The sequence below is a fragment of the Gallinula chloropus genome (assembly GCF_964237585.1).
Source record: "Gallinula chloropus genome assembly, chromosome: 3".
In the NCBI taxonomy this organism is placed as follows: domain Eukaryota; kingdom Metazoa; phylum Chordata; class Aves; order Gruiformes; family Rallidae; genus Gallinula; species Gallinula chloropus.
The window spans coordinates 102691894-102718206 of NC_140087.1; the positions used below are offsets into that span (position 1 = coordinate 102691894).

The following is a 26313-nucleotide window of genomic DNA, read 5'->3' on the forward strand; positions in this document are numbered from 1 at the left end:
TCCCTATAGATCACTTCATGAAAACTTCAGGTTAATTTCAGTGTATGTACCTAGAATTAAATATTTGAGAGAATCTTTATTTTGTCACCTCTGTAAATGAAAATCAGCTCTCTATTTTGGACTGCATTCTGTATGTGCACACAGCTCTGTTTTCAGAGGTCGTCTTAACCATACTGAAACCTGTCAGTTGGGTATTTAATCCACATTCATTGGTACAGAAGATTAGGTTCTAATACAAAAGATTATTGATAACATATCAGTTAGTCTTGTCCTTCCAACCCTGAACAGCTGACAGCTTGAAGGAAGAAGCAGAAGCAGGCAGTAAAGCAGTCCTGCATTACCAGTAAAGCAGTCCACATTCAAGAATTTTATTACCAGTAGTCACTCCAGTGTACAACCAGAAAATTCTGCTTTGGCAGATGAGGCTGTTTTGTTGGGTTTGCTTTCAAACCTGAGTTTGGCTAAACTTCTGACTTGCAACTATAAGAATACATTTGTACCAGTAATAGTATATATATTATTATGTAGTTTATCACATGATTTATTACCATTACTTACAGGATTGTACCTGTAGTGCCAGGTGTAGAAGCATCATCATTTGGAGTATATTAAGAGAAATTTTTGTAATATTCTTTGGACCAAGAACTTTCTCTCACACTGAGACAGCTGTCAGAATCTTACGTGCTTATCTATTGGAATTGAAATAAAATCTAATACTAATATTTATGTTCTTTTACATGCACGGTTTTATTGTCCATGACTACCAATGCTATTGGTACTTGTAGGGATAATTGGAAATACTTTAATTTAAATATGTGGATGTAGTTAGTGTATATTGGTGTAATTTTTCTTCATTTTTTTTTTATTGCAAGATCATCATACACACATCTATGTGACTTCAGCTCTATTAGAGAATAAAACACATCTGGAGCACACATTCAGCATTGGCCCACAGTTGTCTGTACTGCATGTGAGTGTGCTCCCTGGCTACAGTTTGACTTGGGCCAAGTTACCTCTGTTGGGTGTTGGTTAACTCTCAGTCTTGGTTGTGGCCAATGCCAGTTACAGTTCTCCTAAACAATGTCTAAGAGCAAATCAGGGCATGAAGTGTGTCATGTAGTGTCCCAGCTGGGCAGTTTGGATGCTAGACACAACATTTCCCAGGAAAGACATGTGGATGGCAGTTTTACCTGTTGCTTCACCTCAGAAAATCCTCCAACCTGCTTTGTTTTAGCGTAGACATAGCTTATGAGATTGGAATTTTAAGACAAATAATCAGTTCTTCAGCTTGAAGAAGTGAAAAAGACCTTCCTGAAGTTTGAGTTACAAGATGGGGAAGAAAAGTCTTGAGAAGAGGATGGGACCACAACAGGATAAGTTAGAGGGGACAGAGAGAAGAGATGAAATAGAAGACAGTAACAACTGTTTAGCACATCTCCCTACAGAACTTGGAACTGAATTCAGTAGTGTCCAGATTTCATCAGGTATCTAATGTGGAATTTGCTCTAAATTACCCACAGAGATTTTTTTTTTCTCTCTCTAGTAGTGAGCATATATGTTATCAATGTAAGGGTCCAAATGAAAGACTACATGGAAACTAGCCTATAGTGACCCATGTGAATTTAAAATAAAACTACCAAGTCCAGTATTAAAAAGTTAGACATGCACAGGCTCTTGTCTCTTGAATCTTGGCTTTGTGTCATCTTTTATGCTGGAAGACATGCAGGGGATGAGATGGGAGGTTACAGGGATAAAAGTGTATTCTCAATATCTAGTGGTGAATGCTCCTTCCCCTGATAAAGAGGTGCAGTGTGATCCTAGATGTGTCATGTATGTAAACAAACACCAAATTAACACTGCTGATCAGGAATTAGGTGCATCTTATCTTCTAATGTGAAATGATGATGTGTTAAAATGCTGAATGTTCAAAGGTAAGGCTGAAGCTTGTCAGCACGATACTTTGAACAGATAAATTTCATATGAATGATTAGAAAAAAAACATTTAGGCATTTTAGATCACTAAAACAGAATTGTCATTAAACCTTTGTGTGCCTCCATTCTTGCTCTGTGAAAGGAGGATACTTTTGGCAAGTTGTGAAATTAATTTCATTTATCTGCATATATATATGAATGTTGTACTGCTTACAGCATAAAAAACCCAAAAGAGCCCAATGAGTATTTTAGTAGTACTAACTTTAGAACCACATAAAATTTGTATTCATGAAATAGCATGACAGACCATTATTTAAATGAAAACAAACAAATATCTGTACACTATGAGGTCTGAAGGACATATTACTGCTAAAACCATTTTTTTCATTTTCAAAATCCAGCTAATGCTGTTTCATACTACAAAAGTTGGAAATCTTGTCACATGTCTATGGTCTAAATGTGTCTGTTTTCCACTTCAAGTCATTGAAATTTTCACTGTATCTGTCTGTAAGATTTGGTTGTCTTCTGCCAAGGAAGATACTTTAAAACAGCTTGATCATCCCTGAAAAGTGCTTAAAGAAAGCTAAATGTATTTAACTCCTGGCATCTGTTTCACTACTACACAAATCTCCCAAGCTGTTTGGCAATCCTGTGGCTCTTGCCTGATACCTCTCCAACTTATTTGCATCATTTTCAAAATGAGCATATCAAAACTAGGGGTATTATTTAAAGGGTGTGGATCACAGCCAGGTACAGAAATAATTTACAGTCTCTCTCTGCTCCTTCTTAATAGGTTCCAGATGATGTAGGATTGCTCTAGTGATTCTGACTGTGGCATTATGCAGGAATGTAGGGTTTTTTCTTGTATTCAGCATGACTCATGTGTATGGGATTTTTTGCAGGACCACCTTTTGCCATATAGCTTGCTTTTCTCTATTTCTTTGAGCTGTTTTACTTGTTAGAGGATGATCTTAAATTACTTTATGCTTAGAAATTGTCCTGTTCATCATTACCCTATCATGAGTGTTGTCCCTTAGGAACATGATTGCAATTAATTTCAATTCCCTCTCCTCCCCCTCAATCAGTTCTATTTATTTATTTTTAATAACACGGGTATTGTCACTGTCCCACAAGAAGCATTTCCAGTAAATACTAACTTTATGCTGATTACATTTTGATTTGGGATCTTTCACCTAGCCGATTTACATCTGCCTAAACTATATCTATTAAATAATTTTGTGGTTCTAATCGAGTTTTTATGGAGCATCAGATTACCGCCTTGTAAGGGTTATTACAGTGCTCGTACTCTGTCATCAAGATTGGAAATTTCATAGCAAGTATTCATGTAATTTGAAAAGTTATTTTCTATAACACTTTTCCCCTTTAAAATTATTATAATCAGGTTTTACTGTTATTCCATAATGGAATGGATGGTTCATTGCCAGATTTATGATCATCTGATCTTAAAGCATTGTAATATAATGAAGATCTAATAGTGGCTCAAGATTAGTTTTCTTCTAATCTTCTGCATTTGTACACTGTACAAATTTTTTAAATTTCAAAATCAGTAACAAAAAATTATCTATAGAAAATGGAAATGTGATCTTTGGTCTTGTATTACCACTGGTCGTATTCATAGCAAACAATGTTATGATCATAGGATTAAATTAAGTTTGTGGAAATTATCTTGATGATGACATTTGATTATGCACAGCTTTTGGCATTTTATTTTGCAATTTGAACATCTTTGAAAGTAGGAAATTTTTGCATTTTTTAAATATAGTTCTAATTAAAAAAGCTGTTGCATAGGAAACATTTAGGTACTTGTTTAGTACCTTCTTTCAAATTGCCCTTTATTAGGAATATTTGAAGCAATTTTATGAACTATGAAAATATAAATAACAACATTATTATAATACCTTATGCAAATAGATTGCTTCATAGGGCTACAAACTCAATACAAACTCAATACATCATTTGAAATGTACCTGTCAGTCATATGAAAATACACACTCGTTGTAGTTGAATGTATAAGATACCGATAAATAACACTTGTGTTTTCTTTTATAAAACTGCTAAAGCTATCCATGGTAGTGTATTTGCATGTGTTGTCCAATAATGCTGAAGCAATCATCTAAACTGTCAAAATATTTATCTATCATCCTTATGTGATGGGATATATTGGGATAATTTGCTTACAGGCTGTAACTACAGGTGGAGAGAAACATGAATTAAATAGGAAGAGATGATTTACATCATAGAAAACAACTCTTGGGAATGAGTCCCTGAATTTAAAGGTAGAGCATACTTTAATTTAGACTGGATCTGAACTTTCCCAGGGCCTCTGAAAGTTTTGATGAAAAGTTTGTACAGTTCAAAATGAAGAAAAGTACAAATATAACATTTGAATTAGCACAGATTTCAGTAAAGCTGAGTTGTGTCTTCTGAAACTGAATCAATAGAAATCATAGAAATCAGATACCATGTTTCATAATATCATACTTTCCCATTTTTAGAATAGGGTGGTGTACTGTAATGTTCATAGGAATAGAAGAGAGAAAGTGAAAATGTATGAAAGTATTCTTAACTTTTTTTTAACATATGCATTAGTTTTACCCTCCTAAAATGAGACTACAATTTATTATTTATTATCATTCCCCTTTCCCCTGAGTCAATATGAACATGAATCTAGTAAAGTGAGAGTTAGCAATAAAGCTAAAAATAACTTGTTAATATATGGTTATGGGCTTGACTACTGAAATAGAAAATTACATTTATCTGAATTAGTGAAATAAAATAATATGGAAGTGTATATATATATATATATATATGAGTAACTTACATATTATTTCTGATGTACAGGAAAAGAAAAAAAAAATCTTAGATGTTCGGGATTTACTGTTGTAGGTGGTGAAAGATGGCATTCTATACAGTTCTGTTCATCAAGTTGCAAAAACAGTTCCTTCTCTATAATTACTGTCAACAGAGGAAGTGCTGTTATTATGTTGTCAGGCACCAAGATTAGCACATTAATGAAATATCAAATTCAACATATTATTAAAGATATGATGGTTTGCTGTAGAAAAATCTTGATAAATATTTCTCTTCCTTATGCACTTAAACATGAAATGCAAGAAAATAACCACTTGAAGCAGGCTATCATTAAAAGTCTTCTGGCATTTTGGTACAGGTCTGAAGATACGGATTAGAAAACATTGGTATTTGTGATTGAAAAATGAGAATGAATGTAATGTGCATACATGATGGTAGTTAAAGAAGGTAAATCAGCTGTGAAAATGCACATCTCAAAGCTCTTCATGTAGTTTCCTCATGAAAATGCTTGTCAAAACAAAGCAAAAGTATGTAAAAAATCTGTTTAGGAAGAAAATCACTTCAACAATAGAAAACCATACTAAAACTCTGCTCGTACAATTCACACACAAGTTCTATTCTTATGGTAAGGAATTAAGTTCCTAGAAATCAGTGTTGAATGATACTTTAGAATTGAACCTGATCACTCCGATTCTAGGGTACCGTTGAGAAATTTATTTTTTTTAAGTAAAAACAGTTTAAAAACATATTCTGTGCTTACTCAGATATTGTGTTTTCACCTAAATTTTTTTTTCTACGATTTTTTAAAGCACAGAACTGTTACACTTCATAGACAACCAGTTGGTGGCTTGGGCTTAAGCATAAAGGTATGGAGAACTTCTTGTTTCTTCTTTTAATTTTCAGTACAACTACTTCACTTAAGTCTTAATTGAGATCTCATAATAAATATGCATCTTTTACAGGGTGGTGCTGAGCACAAAGTGCCTGTCGTCATATCAAAAATACTTAAAGACCAAGCAGGTAACATACGTTTGTGTTACTTACTTATATAGTACTGTACTATATGTGAGGGATTTTTAAAAAATTAAATCTTATTTAAACTGAGAATGGAAAATGTATGGCTCATTCTTTCAGCCTCACATTATATTCAGGCCTTTCTATAAAAATTCAAATGGTCCATGTGCCTTTGTGTTGAATTTAAAATCTATAATCTTTTCAAGCATTTAGGACCTGTGCTTGAAACACTTGTGCCGTAAATAAAATACTTTAAAGTTATTTGTGAGAACAAAAGTGTGATGGGAAACCTGCGGATGTACTTAACTTTAATAATCCAGAAGTTAAAAAAATATGGACAAGACATACTTTTTGCACACACAGTAATTCACTGTGCTCTGGTATGATTAACTGTGTTCAGCTGCCAACAAAGAGTTTATTATGTTTACTAAGGTGATGATAACATAAGATCCAAATCAGTTTAGTCCAACTCAGTTAAGTATTATATTTGCATTTATGGAACATCAGGAACCTTTGGCTGTGGAGGGAGCTGTGGGCAGATCTTGGCAAATGGGAGAACTGCTCTGGAAAACCAGAGTCCTTCAGTAAGGGAAAGAACCACCATTGCATGTGGGTGGGTAGTGCTTTGACAGGTGAACTAAGAGTCTTAGCTGATCGAAAATAACGTTGCATTTTCTTCTCTGGAGGACATGGGCATTGGGAAATAGTTTGTTCTTTTCTTTGCTGAGGCATTCTTTCGCATATATGAAAATTTGTTGTGTTTCTGTGATAAGCTCCCATGTGTTTCCTCTTTTCTCTAGAATAAATCTGCCCACTTCATGTAACCTTTCCTGCAAGAAAAGACAGAGCACTGCACTGTGTCCCTTGGTGCATGTCCTGCTCCTTAGAGGATGCAGAGTCACTGACAAGATCTTTTGACCTCATCAGCCTCTCTTCCAGCTTTGCTGCAGTGGAGATGCAGAGATGAAGCACATTTGCTTGACACCTGCTCAGCCTCATGCTTTACTTGATCACAGGCTGTGCTTGTTTTTCTCCTTTGCATTTTTTTTCAGTGGGTCCTTATTTTGCTTGGAATGCCAATACCCAAAGTTGGCAACCCATTTCAGCTGATACCTAGTGAATATTGAATGGAATGGCTATTTTGGTATCCTGTCGGAAAGACTGATCCAAGTTTCCCGTGTACAGCACTGGTCGATATTTCAGCACGATAGTTCTTTTTATGATGTTGTTTCTGCAGTGAGGAAGAGAAGGTGTTTTTATGTCAGTTGTGTAATTGTATATGGAAGCATAATGGGCTCCTTGAATACACAGTATAATAAACCATACTAAGAAAATTAAATAAATTAAAAAAATAAAATAATGTAAGCATTCAGTTCTAAGGAAAGTAATTCAAGAAATTAATTGCCACCAAGGAAAGCTATCCCCTGCCACCTTATCACATAGTACTTTTAATCAACATTGGTAGTGAGTTTGTGTATAAAATACTTAGATGCAGAGTTTGGTACTTGGTGGGTAGTTTTTAATGAAATACATTTATTTGCAGAGTAACAAAGGCAACAACAATTTTCTGTGGTCAGCTCAAATATGAAAATTTATCCTCAGGAGATACTTGTTTAAGAACTTGTAACCTTTTGTCCAAGGAAGCTCCAAAGTGAATAGCAGTTATAAACAAAGGTTCTGTCACATTAAGCCCATATGCAATGTTCCTGGCTGAAACAGGTTGCCCAGAGCAGCTGTGGCTGCCCCCTCCCTTGCAGTGTTCAAGGGTTTGAGCAACCTGGGCTAGTGGATGGTGTCTCTGCCCATGAGATGTGGGTTGGAACTGGATGATCTTTAAGGTCCCTTCCAGCCCAAACCAGTCTGTGATTCTGTGAATCAGTGAATGGCATGAAGACAATGACACACCTGAGAAGGTGTGAAGGAAGTAGTCCTTCACTTGGGCCACTGGCATGAAGAGGAGAATCTCAGCCCAGCCTTTAGCGTGTGTTGGGGTTGGGTCAGATGAACTCCTGAGGTCCCTGCCAGCCTGAGTGATTCTAAAGACCAGATGTGATGTAAATGCTTTGTGTGGCATGTTGCTTTCTGCACTCCCATTCTGGTTACCGAGGGTCTGCACAGCAGAAAACAGCATGGAGTTTTTTGTTTATTTGTTTCTTCTGGAAAATGAATATTTCTAAAAACCATCAAAAAATTCTCAGAAAAAAAATGGAAGTCCAGAACATTCATATACTCCGAATCTTTTTATATGATCTCAAAAATCTCAAAGTATTCCTGTTATTCAGTATAGGAAAAAGATAAGAACAAAGGCCATTCACAGAATTACTTCGATAGTATCGTATTGAATTGGTAATTCGCAATTAAGAGAATATGTCCAAATTTAACTCCACAGATGACCTCGAGGGAATATTTCAGTTTTAAGATTCTAGTTCTTTAATGTTAGAGGAAATAATCTGCTAGTATTATTTAAGGGAAAACAACATCTGTGTTCTAAAAACATATGCATTACTTCTTCCTGTATATATATATATGTATGTGTGTATGTGTTATGTGTGAATGCACACATATGCATTCTTACATCTATATTTATGTATGAAAGGATATCTAGAAAAAAATATTTGTGTTGGACATAATGAGAGGAAATGCTAAGCATGGGGGAGAGATGAGGCTCACACAGATTTATCTCAAACTAACTTTTGGACTGAGCATCTGTATGTTCATACTTTGAATAAATCACCACTGGACTTTCATTGTACAAGGTACTAATACTGGTGGAACTGATTCATGAGCTTCAAAGAGGACTTTGAGTTGACCAACGAGATTAGTTGCTGCTTCAAGGTAATATAGTAAAAAAAAAAATTGCATCATGCAGTACCATTTGAAAATACATTGTTTGTCTCATAAAAAAGAGGATTTCTCATCAGGCCTTTTACTGTACAGGATTTTACTATTTTGAGTTTGAACTTATCTGGATTTATGTGAGCAAAGTTCTCCTTAACTGACTGACTGATTTCCTAAAATGGCTGATACCTTATGACACTATTTGGTGAAATTTAATGCCCTTTGTATGACAACACTGAAAAATCGTATTCCAACCTTACTTTGGACGCAGTACCATTTTATAGTTCGAAAGCAAGAAGTATAACAGAGTAAAGCAGTTGCTTGTCTTTTATATCTGTACAACCTTTGTGCCATCTTAAATATTGTAATTAGTCAGCTTTGTACTCTTTTTTTTTTCTTTTATGAGAAGTTATTTTGTTGTTTTTGACCTAAGCAGCAGGCTTTTTTTTTTGAAGGCATTTGCACTTCAGTTGTTAAGATAGGGTGAAGAGTTCAATTGCAGTTGGTTTCATTAATCAACATAAGCGCTTCTGTAGCAACAGTGGTAATAAATACTATTTTTACAGTTTTGACTGGCTTAGAGACCTCTCAGTTGAAATCTCTATGCTTATTACTTTCAAATTGTTAGCCTAGATCACTCTGTTCAGTAAGACTTTCCTGAACAAGTCACTGAAACATACACAGAACTCAATGCAAGAGCACAGTTACACATTGGAAAGACAAGCCTGAGTAGTCATTCAGTGCTGGTGTCTAATGTACTATGTATTGCAAATCATGATAAAGAATGTCCTGACTTTTTCCTGAGTATGTGTCCTCAACAGTATTAACTAAGGCCTTAACTCACTGAGTTTAGGCCTTTTATATTTTTTTGCTGTGGATTTTGTCTTCCATTCTAACAACAGTAATTTTTTTTTCATACTACCAAAGTTTTTCCTAAAGTTAATTTCAGTAGACAAAAGTCCTGTTCCAAACAAAATGAGAACAAATAAAAGCCTTTGACACTGTTCCCCACAGCATGCTTCTGGAGAAACTAGTGGCTCATGGATTAGATGGGTGTATTCTTCGCTGGGTTAAAAAACTGGCTGGACGGCCAGGCCCAAAGAGTTGTGGTGAGTGCAACTCACTTAAGATAGAATATATGGCACTCTTGTGGTGCAACAGTTGTTCAGTCGTTATACTCTAGTTGGTGACTTGCTAACAGCTTTGAGATGTGTATTTTTTTTCTATATATGTCTTACAATTAGTATTAACAGTTTATTTATGGTAAAGACTGCAGTAGGTTTACAGTCAAATAGACATAGAGTCCTCTTCTCAGAGATACGTAACTGAATGTCCTGAACTTTCAAAGGAATCAGATTAGTCAGGTTTACTTGCTGTACAGTGAATCTATGAAATTTTGCCAGATGCAGTAAATGCACTTCAGAGAATCCTTGAACAAAATATATGGGTAAAGTGTACAAGCTTTCATGTGTTTACATCTTTCTTTCATCTGTTATTTTCATTTTTAATTACTAAAGAGTTATAATGAACTTCTGGATTATAAAAAATAGAGACTATGAAAACAAATGGACTTTGAAATCTGACTTCATCATACAAGCATCATACTGCATATAGTTTTTGAATTTTTAATTACATAAACATCAAGCAATCAAATTTCTGTTGTTGCAGCATTATCAAGTCAGCAATCACATTTTGTCATCTTGATGCAGCTTTCCATTTTCATGAGACTGGCTGCAATAATCTGGCTACCGCTGGGAGCTCTGCTCATATCTCATATAACATGTGGAGTCAGACAAGCAGCAACAATGAAACAGAACAGTGGGTTCAGCTCACTGAGGTGTGATGAAAATAGTTAAATAAAATTAAATAAAACCCTGTGGAACAGGGATAGTTTGCATTTTGCCAGTTTCAAAACAGGTTTGTTAAAACCTTAATTTGAAAGCATTTTCCCACCTTCTGTGACGAAAGGTGGCTTATAACTCACATTCTGCTGTATTGAAAAATCTTCCATTTTATGTGTTTAGTCCCTATCTGACTGGGGAAGCCATATTATACCCTGGCAGGATTGGAACGAACTCAGGACATTCAGCCACCTGGCTTAAAACCTTGTGCTCTGCAAACACAGACTGTGTCCAAATATCAGGACCATCTGTTTGGAGGACATGGTGTCAGTTTGATGGGGGCTTTTTAGCAGTTTTACTTACACTTATGTGCTGAGCAAAGATGGTTTAGTGTGGAAGCATATGTCATACTTCCTCATAGGTATTTTTTTTCCACTTTGGCTCCAGTCACTCACAAGGGTAGTACAACTAGGGTAACCAAACCTAGTCTGAATAAATTGGTGGGCATGATGTGAGATTACAGTCAAACTGCACAGTATGCTTGTATTGGTAGCTAATGTTCTTCATCCCTACAGCTGTATTCACCTTGACTTTATCAATCTTGGAGTTTCATTCCACTGAGACAGCAAGGTCAAGGTTAAAGATGAGTTAAGCCCAAATGGAGGTATTTGAATGTATAAGGAAGTCAGAATGGATCAAAAATTCCCATTATGCCTTACGCCAATGAAAATGAAGACTGAACTCAAGGCCACCTCCGAACATAAGAAAGGCCTCATTCTAATATAAGACATTTGAAACTAATATTTAAATATTGAAACATTAAAATTTTAAACATTTAAATATTAAAAATTGAAACAAATATTTAATATTTGTGCAATGTTTCCTAATATCACTTATAAATGTCTTTAATATTTTTATTAATTATTCATGTTATCTATAATTAATTATCTTTGCCACTGGAAAGCTAACATTATCTGAAGGTAACATCCATTCATTGGATGTTATGATGCCTCCAGCTCTACTTTTATTTTGAAAAGGCGTAGAAGAACATTCTTAGCATTTTGGCTTTCTCCCTCAGACTAGTCAGGCAGCTAAAGGCAGTACCTCTTAACAGAAAGGATGCATCATTATGAACTGTTAAAGATCAATCAGCAGGTTAAAGGAAGGTACTTGATTCCTGATTCAGGAGAGTATTTTTATTTGACCTTGTAGATGAGAACATACTTAAGGTCTAAAGTTACAAATAGTAGTCATTGTATATATAGTGAGAAGCATATAGATAGATGAATTCTTGAGTTGAGGTTCCAGAACAGTTTATACTATTGAGATTTGGCTTGAGGGTTAAATGCTGAAGCAAGAGACAAATTAATGATCTAAAAGTAAAGAATTCTTTGGATAAAAGAATGTGGAGAGTTAGTTTTTAAGTGTTTAGTTAATTGAACAGGCATGTACCTAAAATCAGATCTGGTAAATGTTTTCAAGATAGTAATTTTTCATTGTTAAAGTGAAATTCGTATCTTTATGCATCAATACTCTTAATAAATAATTCCTAAATAGAAGAAAGTTTAGGATTGAATGCTTCTAAGTTATACTCAGAAATTTTGTTTTGTAGAATTCATGTTAGGTTTTGTTTTTGGTTTTTAGTAGAATTTAAGAGCTTGATGAATCCAGAACTCATTTTTGCAGAGAAAGGCAAAGCATTCCCATTTTCGGTCAAGTTGAAATTTGTTTTAATTCTTTCAATTTGGCTAAAAAAACAGAATCACTGACTTAACCATCCAGCTCTAAAGTTAGGCAGCTGCTTATGTACTTTCCAAAAATGATCCTCTATGTGTGTATACAGATACATGTGTGTGTATGTCTAAAAATGTATGCATTAAGTTCCCGACACTGAACAATGCTTTTCTGTTAAGTGCATAAAGAAATTCTTTTCAAAGACTGTGTTAATGATCAGATTCTTCTTCGTGTATATGAAGATCAAGTTTCAAGGAAAGAAAATTAGTTTGGGTTAACACCTATGTTTTGTAAATTTCCCTTCAGTTCTCTAGAGTTTTATGATGAATATTCCCTTTGAAATGTGCATTTTGCAGTTCATGAAACAAAAAGAGATATAAAATCAGAAAACAGTATTTGTAACTTCAGTGAACCTATAATGCTATGGCTATCATTCTTGCACTCTAAACTGGATAGAGAAAGGTATAAAAAGTACATAATATTGTTTCAGTTGTCATCTGTTCCAGGTAGCAGTTAGGTGAATAAAACCATGGCCTTAGGATGCCACTGGCATGCACAGTTTCTGTTCATTCTCCCATTCATCTATCTGATTGACAATGCAGTTCCCCTATGAACTATAGAAATCCAATGAAACAGCAAAGTTACTATTCGAATTCATTACCACCACTACGCACCAGGTAGAAGTTGATAATTATTCCATGCAAAGATATTGGAGAACTATGAAGTATGTTTTCATTTAAATAATCTATTCAAGAGAGAACTGCCTGAAGTCTCTCTGAAGATGAACGGTGTTTTGGACTTCGGATTTGGAGCTTGCTTTTACCCCAGCGCTTTGGTACAGAAACCAGAGAAACAAGCTGCTAGACAAAAACATCTTTTAACTGTAACAAATATTCAAGTTCTTGAAGAAGTCAAGAATCATAAAGAATATGTCGTGGAAAGACCAAACATAATGATGATTTCTTTTGCTTGGAGATAATGACGCATGGAATAACGTGAGAGATTTAATAACCTCCTTTGACAATCTCAGAAAAATTATATTTTTGATCTTTTCACTGTGGTTTCTGAACTGAAGACTTTTTGGGGGCTATTTTTAGTCTCTTTCTTGTAACTCATTTAAAGCATGTATTTCTGCTCATTTTGGCATCCCCCTTTAGTCACCAAGTTTGTTTTCCAGTCTACAACATTTAAAACTCGTTGGCATTCTGTAGTGTAATGTAATGGAAATTTAGTTGCATATTTTGAAAGAAAGGATTAAAAATGCCAGACTATAATTTATTTTCTTATATGCAGTTACCTAATCATAACTTGTGTAACTATGTTCTTCAGCTCAGAAAGACTTTTACATGCGATACTAATCATATGGCTGTTAGAGCTATCCTTACTCCTCAGAATATTGCAGTCATTCAATCAGATTCATCTTCCTTTACATTGTACTACATTTGTCAACTTATTCACCTGTTGAATAATTAATTTTAAAATGCACATGGCTATTTTTGCGTGAAAAATACTATAATAATTCTGAAAATATTATCAGGTTTAGACTGATTATAGGCATAGAATGCCTAGTGCTTCTAACGCTACAGACCATATTCCTGAAAATACCACATTTTTGCAATTTTAAATGGCTTTCCACTGACTCCTAATGGAGTGTGTTAGCAAAGCTTCACTAGTCAAGCCTTTTTTTAAACAAAATATAACTTATTCATAGTTATAGCTATGTATTTTGCTTCGTAATTATTGCTCCTTATTTCTGAATTCTGTTCATGTAGAATGCATGAGTATTTTTACTTTTTAAACTCAGGGGACCTATTAGCTGCAGTTAGGCAAGTATGCCAAGTAAGAAGTGACAGTACTAATATAGTACTTTCAAATTTTCTGAAGATACATTTTTTTAAAAATCTGTTAGTTTTGGGGGGGGGGGAGGGTAATAGCCACACCTTAGTTGTCATGATACTTCTCATAAAGGCAAAATTTTAAAGTCCTTACATTATTAATATTCCAATAATGGTTCCTTACTTTGAGAATTTATGTTTTTTTCTGTTTTTCTATTTGATGATTTTAATCAAATGTAAAATATGATATGTGTAAAACTGGACATATATTTCTCTAGTAAGAATTTATCATGATACTTATTCCTGTGGGCTCTGTCTGCTGCAACATCTACAAGCTAATCTGAGCTACATTAGGCCTATTTCCTTAACTGAAGAACTAACCTGTTGTGTCTGAGTTTTCTTCACTAAATACATACTCATTTGTAACTGCCATATCGCCAAGTCTTAAATCCCCCCTGACATGGTGACTCAACCCATTCTCTGGGCAGCCTGTTCCAGTGATTGACAGCCCTTTCAGTAAAGATTTTTTTTCCTAAAATCCAATCTAAACCTCCCCTGGCACAACTTGAGATAATTTCCTTTTGTATTATCACTTGTAACTTGGGAGAAGAAACCAACACCAACCTGGCTACAACCTTGCTTCAGGTAGTTGTGGGGAGCACTAAGGTCTCCCCTCAGCCTCCTGTTCTCTAGGTTAAAAAAACCCAGGTTCTTCAGTCACTCCTCATCAGGCCCATTCCTCTCTAGACTCTTCACCAGCTTTGTTGCCCTTCTTTGGAGATGTTCTAGCACCCCAAGTTCTTTGATGTACTGAGGGGCCCAAAACTGAACACGGTACTGGGGGTGCAACCTCACCAGTGCTGAGTACAGGGGTATAACTGTCCTACTCCTGCTGGCCACACTATTCCTGACACAAGCTAGAATGCTGTTGGCCTTGGCCACCTGGGCACACTGCTAGCTCGTCTTCAGATGTCTCCTGACCAACACCCTCAGGTCCTTTTCTTCCAGGCAGCTTTCCAGCCACTTTTCCCTTAACTGACTAGATCTTCCCTAATGACCTGGAAGTGACTTCCTGACCGGTAGATACATTACTTTTAGGAACATAAAATGATTCTTTCTGCTTGCTCCATAGGCACTGAGAAAGAATGAAGAGAAAAGTCCCAGTTCCCTATGTGCCACTTAATTTAGCCTGAGGAACCTGGCATATTACAATAATGGCATGAGTATTTTATTAGACATACTGTATTATTGAGTGATTTATGGCATTACTTAATATGACAAACTGGACATATAAAAAGAGGAAGAAAAACTAAGTAAACCTTATGGTCAGGAATAAAGATTTGGAGGTTTATTTTTGGGGGGTGTGGGGTTTTTTGTTTTTGTTTTTTTTTTAATTTAGAGATTAAATTTAACCAAGTCCTTTAGAAGTATGTTCAGTTTTAAAAACTTCCATAAGAAGGTTTTCAATGTCTGATATAAAATACTTTGTGTTTCTAAACATAAATTCAAAATGTCAAAGTGCTTGTCTTCAAAAATCACAGCATATGTTTATATAGGACGTAGTACCTGATATGTGTCTCGTGTGATTCAGGAATTAAACAGAAATTGAATGAAAATATGTATTGTTATCAGTCATGGAAAATATAAAGATATCGGATTATTTACAGACTGATTTATTTATTTTTAATGATCAGAATGCTGGGTCATTTGCTTTTGGGAACGTTTTCCAAGCCTAATTTTGTCAAAAATAAGATATTTTTTTTCAATGGTTATTTTTGTATCGTTTCTTGAACATATGCCCCTGTGTGTTTCCCTGATGCTTTTCTCCTACTTCATTGTCACTTCTGAATTAATTCAATGTGCAGCCTTAATCAATATTTAACCTTTTTTTAAAAATAATTAAGATGTAGAGTAGAGATGATGTAGCACGCATTTCATTATCTTTTGCATCCTGATACATTTCTGCTTATCTCTACTTGGTGCTTCTTTTCAAAGTAATTTTTTGGTCAATTTCAATCCGCTGCTGCTAAAAGATTCTTTCAAGTAAAACTTCAAGAGACATACTTGATTCTAGATAAGTTACATTCTTTAAATAAAGTTATATGCTCCTTGGTATCTCAAAACTCTTTCTCGAGTGTTTTGGTTTTGTTGCAGATTCATTTTACACTGGTAATTGCAGAGCAGCCTTTCACAGACACCTTTATATATAAGGATGTTACCAGTGGGAGAAAAAGTCCCTCACAGCCTGGAACATTTTGCTTAAAGTTGCCTTTTTTGTCATGTAGAGAACGTATGAGTTAATGAAAACATCAGGAGATGGCTTGTCTTCAGATTTAAAATATGCCTTAGAGAAAGAAGGCTGCCTTTCTGTTGTTTTCAAGGAGTTTATTTTTTTTATTTCTAATGTACTTGTAAACTACATTGTAACTTCTGCATCCTAGTGACATGTCCTTTACAATTTGATTTGTGGAAAATATTTTTTTTGATAGAAAACGTCATTGGGTTTAGTTTATAGTAGACAGTTGGCTAAAACCAAAGTGTTTAATTACAGATTGCAAGCATAGCTGGCCAGAGTACCATTGTCTGGCCATAATGGCAGCAGCCATAGAGACATCTACACTATTGTGTTAACTTGCAGTGTTTTGCAATTTTGGAGCAAAAACCCTGATTATCCCCATTTTCTGTGCTTTATTTCAGTTCACATAGCATTTGGTATCAACCTCATAATGCTCCTCTCATTTATTTATCTGTACAGTTTTGATTGTGTCTAGAGACTCTGCAAGCAGGGTATAACTGGTTTGTGCTCTTAAACTCCAAAATACATTGCCTACACACAGAGTAGGAGCTGGGGATATTGCAGTACTCATCACTCCATGGAATAACTAGTGAGTTTCTGCTGGCCGGGCAGTCAAGTCAGATGGGAAAGCTTCAGCCTCTGTTGTTCCCTGGAAGGAATCTGACTTAGGTGCTACTGAGTTACCATCTGCCAGCTACCTGGTTTTCTTCCTTGATATTTTATACCTTCTTATGTCAGGTCTTTTCCTCTTCAATCCTTGACCTCTTAACTAGCCCTATCTCAAGGATTTTACGTGTGTCTGGAGTTTTACCTTTCTTATCTGGCATGGATACTAGTCTACTTATTTAATTATAACTCTTGTTAGAACTAAACAGTTTTCACACAAGATTTAGACAAGATTACGCAACTCTGGAGGATGGTGATAACTACCTACCTGCAAATCTTCTTGACATGCTCTTCCATCAGGATCTTAGCTTTCATCCAAGTATTTTCTAACACAGTATGCTTTCCTTTCTTCCCCACATTCTTCCATTTTCATCTCTTACAGAAATTCTTTCCAAACCCATCTCTCACATTCCCACCCCTCTTTCTTTCAGTGTGCTGCTTTTTTTCAATACTTCTGTTTCCAACTGACCTTCCCAATGCTGACAGCTACTTTGCCCTGCCAGAAAGCCAAGAAGATTTGGTCTCAGGAAAATCATGCTCCCTCTGCCCACATGTGCCATCCTCATCACATCTGTGGACTGCAGGTCAACTGATTGGCACTTGTTGAACTATAAAAAGCACATCTTCCTTGCTGCAGTGAGTTGGGGAGTGAGTGCTGCTGTGACACACACACAGAACAATATCCCAAGACTTGCTTTTTAGGAGTGTCCTCCTGAGGCAGGTTGAGAACCCACTCTCCCTGTGTTACACATTGTTCAGTTGATATCCAGGCTCTGCACTGATTCAAGTTGCCAGGACCATTGCATTACTTGCAAGCAAGATACACTTCGGCATATGTGGTGCGCTGCAGATACTACTGGTAGCAGGAGTGTGGCACTGGTGTGCCTTAGGACAGGCTGCTTAGGGGCCCACAAAACATACAGTTAATTTGCAAGACCTTTCCTCAATCAGCTTCCCACAACCTGGGAGCATTCAGGCTGGGATACCAATCTAACTGATCTTAAAGATAAATCCCTAAAGCCCATAGAGTGTGGGCATATGGTGCCTCAGCATCAACTGCTTTGATTCCCAATCTGTCTCCTTTCTGCCTCATCACTCCCTAACACAGACATACTCAAAATTTATCCACTCAGTTCTGAGTCAGTCACACACAGAAGGCTAGGTGTGCACCCTTTGACTTTATCCTTTTATACTTTCCCACAACTGTAATTTCAAGCCCAACCTCTTCCTTCTATCTCCAACCCAAGTATCTGCTACTTTCCTGAAGAAACCCAATGGCCCAAACATAAGCATTGAATTAAAAATGATTCACATGTTTTTCACTGTTGGCATATGTATTACTGACATCTTCAACAGAAGCTTAGTATTGAGATGCCCAAGCTAATGTTCAGCTCTTCTAGAAATGTATGTACCTGTGATAGGCTGCTTCATATTGCGTCATGGTAGTTTTGAGCTGATTTAAATTCAGTTGCAATTCTGATCATAGATGTCTCCTTTCTACAAAAACTATTACAATTTGTGTGCATATTTTTGAACACAAAACGTGATAAGAAGTGGGGGTAAAGACCTTCAAGATAACGTGTGGCATTGTATTTAAAATAAATAGTGAAAACTTTCCTATGTGCTGATAAAATTATGACTAATGAACTGTTATCTTTTAACAGCCAAAAGAGAGAGGAATAATCTATTAGAAAGATAAAATTTAATATAAGGAGTGGTACTTTGTACCAAAGGTACACTCGTAGTAGCAAAAATTATATTGCAGAAATGTTGAGAATACTCTATGCAGCTTTTCTATCTTTTTTACCTCTGTTTCCATCTCTCAAAATGCTTTCTTTGTTAACATTTATAGCATTCTTCAAAGCTTCAGGCTGTGAACATGTAAGATCATATATGAGACTAAAATGCCTTATTTGATTAAATCTGTCTTTGTGGGAACAAAGCCTTACTTTCAATTACGTAATAAATTCCAAGAGATAGACATCCTCAAATTCCACTAAAAACTTTAAAAAAAAAGAGAGAATACACACCTCAAAAATACCACTGTTTGTATCTGTGCAGAATTGTTTGCAGTTTCATTTTTATTTCCATTAACTCTGTAAGTCAAGAAACATGCGGATATGCAAATTGCAGACTGGAATAATGTGTTTTGTTATTCTCAGGAACAATGCTAGCTCAACCTTCATGTTAAAGAGTTGTATTAAATTCTAGGCACAACCTCTTTAATTATAGTGGTCCCTGTAAATTTGTTCGGGGGAAAGGAATTGCTAAGTAGTTTCAGCAATTCCTATTTCCCATTTGTGGAGGAATAATGAAAAGTGTGAATCACACTTTCCACATAATTTAATGAAATCCTTCATTAGTGAGACATGACATTTGTATTCCATATTAAATAAGTTCTTTGTGCATGGGAAGTAACACTCTTAATTTGTTTAAAATTGCTGGGAATCTACTACCTTTATAGGATGAATACTGATTGCTATGCCATTGGTATTTCACAACCAAATCAGTTTCAGATGAGGGTTACAAACAGCATGCTAAACCAACTGCTGAAAGAGAATACGACATTATTTTTCAGTACTACTTTCAATTAAAATGTACCTCTTCTGTAATCCCACAGCTGACCAAACAGGAATGTTATTTATAGGAGATGCAATAATACAGGTCAGTAAGCATTAACTTTTTTCACAGACATTTGTTTAATTCTTGCCTCTATGTTTGTTTCATTAACTAACTTACACGTTGCAAATAACTATCTCCCTATCATATCTGGTTTTAGGTTAATGGTATAAATGTAGAAAGTGCTACCCATGAAGAAGTGGTAAGTCATTCCACTTTGATTTTTTCATAGTGCACACAGTATCATGTGTCCATACTGGTGTGACTCTAGCCTTGCTGCATATGAGTTTACTCTTTACTATATAGACACAGTTCTATAGTCAGGTTTGCCATATGTGTCATTACTGAAAGCTTAATTTCTGCTGCTAGCATTCATTAACAGTTTCTGGACTTTTACTGTGGCTCTTCATAATAAGATATATGCACTGGTAGCACAAATGTACTGTTCCAAAGCTGAGTCTCTATAATTTTTTATTATATTTTTTACAACCATTAGATAAGTATTTTAAAGCACAAAATAAGGCAAAAATGCAAAATCCATGTAGGTCACCCTATTCTGTTCAGCAGAGTGCAACTGCCCTTCCCAGAATAGGGACTGTATCATTTCTATCAATGACAAATTGTAAACTGTACACTGGACTGTTTGCCATGAAAATTTGATAGAATAAAAACAAAAAATTAAGAGGCCTTTACTATTTAAGAATGAAAGATCAAGATACAAAAACATACACTACCTTTCTTTATGTACCAAAATGTCATTTAGGTGATCACAATTAGTCTGTATGTGTGTGCACTAATACAGTCATGGATGATACCTTTGGTATAGTGCCTGATCCATTGGGATTGTAGGTGCTCCTAAAGGGTTCACCTGCTGTCATAGTGTGTTTAAATGCTAATAAAAATCTCACATTCTTAGTGTTGGAGATGCAGGGATTGAATTAGTTTAGTAATCTGATTTAACCTACTGTAAAAACACCACTTAAACATTAGAATATGTAATGTGGGTGTCATGAGCCTGCTCTGGTATTTAAGAACTTTGCTATTGCCTTCAATGCAATTGAAAGGGACTCAGCTTCTGTAGGTGTTACCCCTGCATGCGCTGAAGAGCAGAAAATGTAATTAATATTTTGCTCTCTATTTCTAAATATACACGTATGTGAGTACGTGGGGATTCCCAATGGGAAATGTATAAAGGAGCACAGTTATTTTATATGGTGAGATAATGTAATGTGACCTAATATCAGTTGACCCCTAGTTATATTTTTGTACCATATACATTATTGTTGTGGTCTGCTGTGCACTACACAGTACTCTTGTTTAATGTTGGGAAATATCAAGTGTTACTGAAGTGTGGATAGTAATAGCAATAGAATACAATGTTGTATTTAAACCATTTGTAAATGCTGGGACAAGAATGCAAAGAGTCAAGAAAGCAGTGGTGTTACGTTTTTAAATTTCATCTTCCTCTGTAAGTCATTTTTACATACTGTTTATCAGATTTTGTGGAAGTTTCGTTTTTAAGAAACAAGAAATGTGATTAAACATTGGTTCTTTATGATGGTATCCATAGGAATAATATGCACTTCCTGCCTTTCAAGCCTGAGTGCACATATTGGACACATCCTAATTCTTAGCTGGTACTCCCAGAGGTTATACAGATATAGATAATAAATAACCATAATAACCATAATAAAGAAATCTTGCACCTAACTAAACCATACCCACATGCAATAAAAAGAATACAGAAAACCTACAAAGATCTCATCTAAAAGCTGGGAGGAGATTAAGGCCCACATCTCTGTATCTTGATTTTCATGGGAAAAGCAGTGTGTGTGGCTTGTGAAACACGCTGAAAGGCCCCTGGACCAGGATTGTACAGCACACCACTTAACACAGTCACAGTCACAGTTTTCTGTATAGCTCTTGAATCTGGTGATGTTCAGTTTGAAGGAATCGTAAGACTGAAGAATGGAATGATGGTTACTGGTACTAGCACAGTATGCTCATTTATTAATATTTTAGACCAATATTTTGGCACCACTTCTTGCCATTTCCTCTTCACTTTATACTCTACCCCAGTTGGAGAATCACTTCCACAGCAGAGCTCAGACTAATGCAATGAAAAGCTTAGAGGATGGGAATTGTCTGAGAGCCTGTCAGTTTTGGAAGCCACTGAAACAAATCACATCTCTCAAACAGGTGTATCCAAATGGTCCCTAGCAATAACATGTTTCATAGCATCTGTTCCCTGTGCTGCCATACTCTATTCTGCCCTACACCACTGATAGCACAGCCTCATCCTTCTCCTAAACATCACTTAGAACAATTCTGCACCATACAGCCTTGATAGGCCCCTGCCTCTGCTGCAGCGATGAATTCTGATTTGGTAATTGATGGCTTAATTTTGTTTAGCAGCTTCAAGGGTTTGTTTTTATTTGTTACTGCAGTTGTTGTTTTGGGGTGTTTTTTTCCCCTAATGATTTTTACCTAGCCTAATAATTATGAAAATTTTACTGGATTTAATTTGAAAATGTAGTGGGCACTTGCCATTCTCACTGACTTAAAGAAAGACAGCAGTCCATAATATGCTTTTTTTTCTCTCTCTCTCCCAGTTATTTCATTAGGTTTTGAAATACAGTTTATCATAATGTTTGGTGTAACCTGAAACAATGTAATTCATTCAATAGTGGTTAGTTTTTAACTGCTTTATTTCATTGATCTTATTGACTATATGAAGATAAAACCAGTTCCCGTTCACTCCATGTGCAGTGCTTTTCTGGTTGGTGGTGCAGGGCAGTATAGATATAAAGCTGTTGCCCCTTGTTGCCTGTTTATTGACAGATAGCAGTCGATTCACTCACAACTGTATCTCAGCATCTGTAGCAACCATAAATGACATGGGCTTTGACAGTCTTATCAGGAAGGCAGAAATTACATGAGCAAAGAAACCAAACTTGCATTTGTTACTTGGAGGTGATCTCTGTAGGTCAAGATAAAGTGCAGCTGCCTGATCTTGCAGTCCCTTTCTTGGTGTTGATTAATACCACCAGGCTGAATCTCTAGAATAATTACAGACAATCTCAGTAAAGCAGAGTCAGGTATATTGTAGGTTGCTGAACTGCCCTCCTGCTGCTTGTATTGTTATTGCACATACAAAACTCTAAACTTCTTGAAAGTTACTCCACACAAAATGGTAAGTTATATCCCTTGAGGATTGTTTTTCAGTACCAAGAAGCGCTCCAGAACTGTCAGTGTAACACAGCTACGCTGCAGTGGTGAGGAGTAACAGGGAAATGCACAACGTGGCTCTTCACCCCATACGTGGGAATTCAGTAGAAGCATTAAAATAAACTTCCTGGAACAGCTGTAGGCCATATGGCCGAAGGAAGCTCCAGAAGGAAGAGAGATCTCAATGGGGCAGCAGACAGATCATCAAAGAGACTTTTCCACTACCACAATCCGCTAGCATAGTCACAAGGGGTTTAGATAAAAACAGTAGTAGAGGAAGGGGCTGTTTCTATGACATTTAAGATGAGGTAGACTGTTGCCAAAGTTCCTGAGAGAATGGAAGATGTTTTATTTCTTATTTTTATCAAAATTATGTCATTGCATTTTTATCAAATAATGGTTGAGATTTCTCATCCAAAATAAAGATCTCCTCATTTGAATATGGTGATTTTGCAATTGAAAAGGACATTTAATTAATGTCCCTAAGCTTTCAGCTTGTAGGAATCAGTTGTTTGTCAGTAGCTGCTGTTTGTAGATGGAACATGTCAATGATGATGCACTTTACTGCTGACAGGAGGTTAGTATGTGTCATCTCATTGGTTTTGATTATGGAGCTCTAGAGCATGTGCACTTTCACACAAATGTGTGACATAAACATAGAAAGTGAAATTTATATGGAAACTAAGAATAAATCTGAATGATCCATATAAGTTTGGGGTTTTTTTAAGAAAGAAGCCCTTGGTTTACATTCTTGAGAGGCCATTGATCCCCATGTCTTTTTGTTTGATGAAATTTGATATGTTTAAACTTCGGGTATGTCACAGATCCAGAACTGCAGTAGTGGTTGCTTGAACACTGAGCTTCTTTCATATGTAAGCCTTTAATGTAAACAAAATAGGAAATCCCACCCCTAAATTCCATTTAGGGATCAGAGACTTCATAAACCATCAGCTTTGAGTTTTATACACAATGCAGTCATTTTGGGCACCCTAGTGTCACCACTGAAGAAGGTAGCGTTACAATGTATTAAGCTATTAATATAGTAGCTTATTGACTAAGGGTACTTGCCAGGAAAGCACGATCTTAAAGATAGAAGACCCATCTGACTTTTAGGACATGATACCTGCATTTTTTACCTCTGCAAAGAGTGCCCTATTTTCCAGGCATGTCAGTCAGGTTAGGTGAGAGGTGCTCCAGCAATTCTGTTCAAGCCTCAGTGATGAGGGTTGGGTAGTCTCAATTCACACTAGGTTGGATTTCACACTTAACATTGCTAACATCATACAAAGTACTTAATCGATGGGAGCCTGTCAAAGGTTATTAACTTTTTTTGATTGTTTTATTTTCATCTGGCATCATGATGTCTGACATATTCAGTCATCTGCTGCAGGATGGAATTTCTGAAATGTCATCCTCCAACATAGGTTGAACACACTTCTTGCTGCTTGCATTCTGGGTGGTGAAGATCTCTTTTGCAAATACCTAACACAAGATTATGAGTTATACTCTATGATCCAAGGGATTATGTACTGGGTCTGGCTGGAATGCTGAGCAATGCTTGCACACCAACAAGCTTTCTCTTTTCCCCTCGTTGATGTTGATAAGGAGTGGAGAAGGAGTTAGAAGAGGACACAGTCTGGATAGCTGATATGAACTGACCAAAGGGATTTTCCATGCCATAGAACATCACACTCAGCAGTAAAACTTGAGGGAAGGGTTTTCTGGGGGAAGCAGCCATTACTTGGAGATTGGCTGGGCAGCAGGCTAGTTGTAGGAGGTAGTGAGCGATTGCCTTTGCATTGCTTGTTTTGTTTTTGCCTTTGTCTTCAGTTATTAAACTGCCTTCAGCTCAAAGGTTCTGTTGGTTTTGTTCTTCCTAGCCTCTCCCATGTCGTGCTAGAGAGGGGAGCGAGTGGGAGGCTGTGTGGGTGCTCAGCTGCTGACTGGGGTCAGCCCACTGCAGAGTACTATAGGTGATACTGGTGGCACAGGTAGAGATACTGAATGACTTCACTAGTAAGCCATTGAGATGCTGATACAAGTACACGCTTCTTGAGTTTTTTGGTGTTGGGCTATTGTTTTGTTCCTGTTTGTCTTTTGGTGGTTTAATTATTTTTTAATTTCTTTTTATTTTCAATTGTAGCCCTAGCAAATATTTTCAGGATTGTTTTGTTTTGTTGTGTTTTGTTTTGCTTCACAAAGGCATGTCTGGATTCCTTGGTGTGTCATAGCATGTGAGGAGGTATACTTGTCCAAAAAGGAGCTTCATTGCCTGGGGTGCAACAAGCCAGTTCCCACACACACGAGAGGTAGTGCATTTACTCAGGCCTGGGTGCTCACTGGACTTCTACAAATCAAACACACCCGCAGCTGTTGCTTTCATTACATTGATACACGAAGGTTACATGACAATACACTCCCAGTTGCAGTGATTGGCTAATAATTTACATGTAATAATTTACATGTAATTGCTGTGTCATTTTCTTCAGTCGCTTATGTGGAGGAAGGGTCTTCACCTGGGCAAAGGTCTATGGTTTTTAGTGTTACAATGAAGGCAGTTCAGTTAGAGACGCCTGGACTTCAGTTTTCACAGCCAGGCTGGCTGTGCTTGGATGTTCTTAGTGTTCAGGGACAGTTAGTTTATAGGTGTTCCTTTAAACAATTCCTCTGATCCTTTTCTTAGCAACCACCTAGCAACTATCTTCAATCATTGTTAATTACAGAGCCATTGTAATTCACAGCCATGCTTAACTTTTAAGTTTGATGATAGATATCACTCTGAATAGGTACAAACTCAGATAACCTACATTTTACTAAATGGAAGATTACAAGTTAGTGTTTGTCAGATTAGCTTATAGGCATTAAATACTTAAGACCCACTGGGGTAAATACATGGGAGAGAAGACTACAAGGTCTGGGAATTGTAAGAAATGATGCCAATTGTTCTGTCTGCTACCTTCACATCTGGCACTCTGGAGATGCTTATATAGATAACTGATTCTTATTGTACCAAATAGGTAGTTTAGTTTCTTGACCCTTGAACTTCCAGCGAAGTTACAAAGTGGTCACTTCCCCACAAGCCAAACAACTAGCTGCTCTGTCAGCAACAATTTTGGAACAAACTGTCTTTCCTCTTTTATACCTCTAATTACTAGAATTGGCTTTTCTCCACAATTTTTCAAGCTGCTACCATCACACCTTAGTTCTGGATAAAGGTACGGATAGAAAGATAAATAACTTAAAATTAGGACTGAAGAAAATCCTGCTTTTACAGTAATACAATAAACTGTGGAAAATTGAAAATCATTTCTTTTCCTTGAAAAGTAAGTTTTATTTTAAGAAATAGTGTATTAGTGTGGAGAGACTGAATAAAGAAAATGTTATTTTGGAGATTAATATTGTTTCTGTATTGCTCATCTGAGAAGAAAATTAATTTTGTTTCCATGGTAGGTAATCAGGTTATCACACTGTACAACAC

The 26313-nt window shown here is 36.2% G+C and overlaps 1 protein-coding gene across 1 annotated transcript in view; it reads left to right on the forward strand.

Annotated features, from left to right (window-relative positions):
• Positions 1-26313, forward strand: part of SNTG2 (syntrophin gamma 2) — a gene marked incomplete at both ends in the record, with an annotated part of 269535 nt that overhangs the window by 128677 nt on the left and 114545 nt on the right. The window contains 4 exons of the mRNA XM_084261688.1: positions 5574-5630; positions 5727-5784; positions 19609-19652; positions 19768-19809. Coding sequence (XP_084117814.1) covers positions 5574-5630; positions 5727-5784; positions 19609-19652; positions 19768-19809 — 201 coding nt within the window. The remainder of the gene's footprint in view (positions 1-5573; positions 5631-5726; positions 5785-19608; positions 19653-19767; positions 19810-26313) is intronic.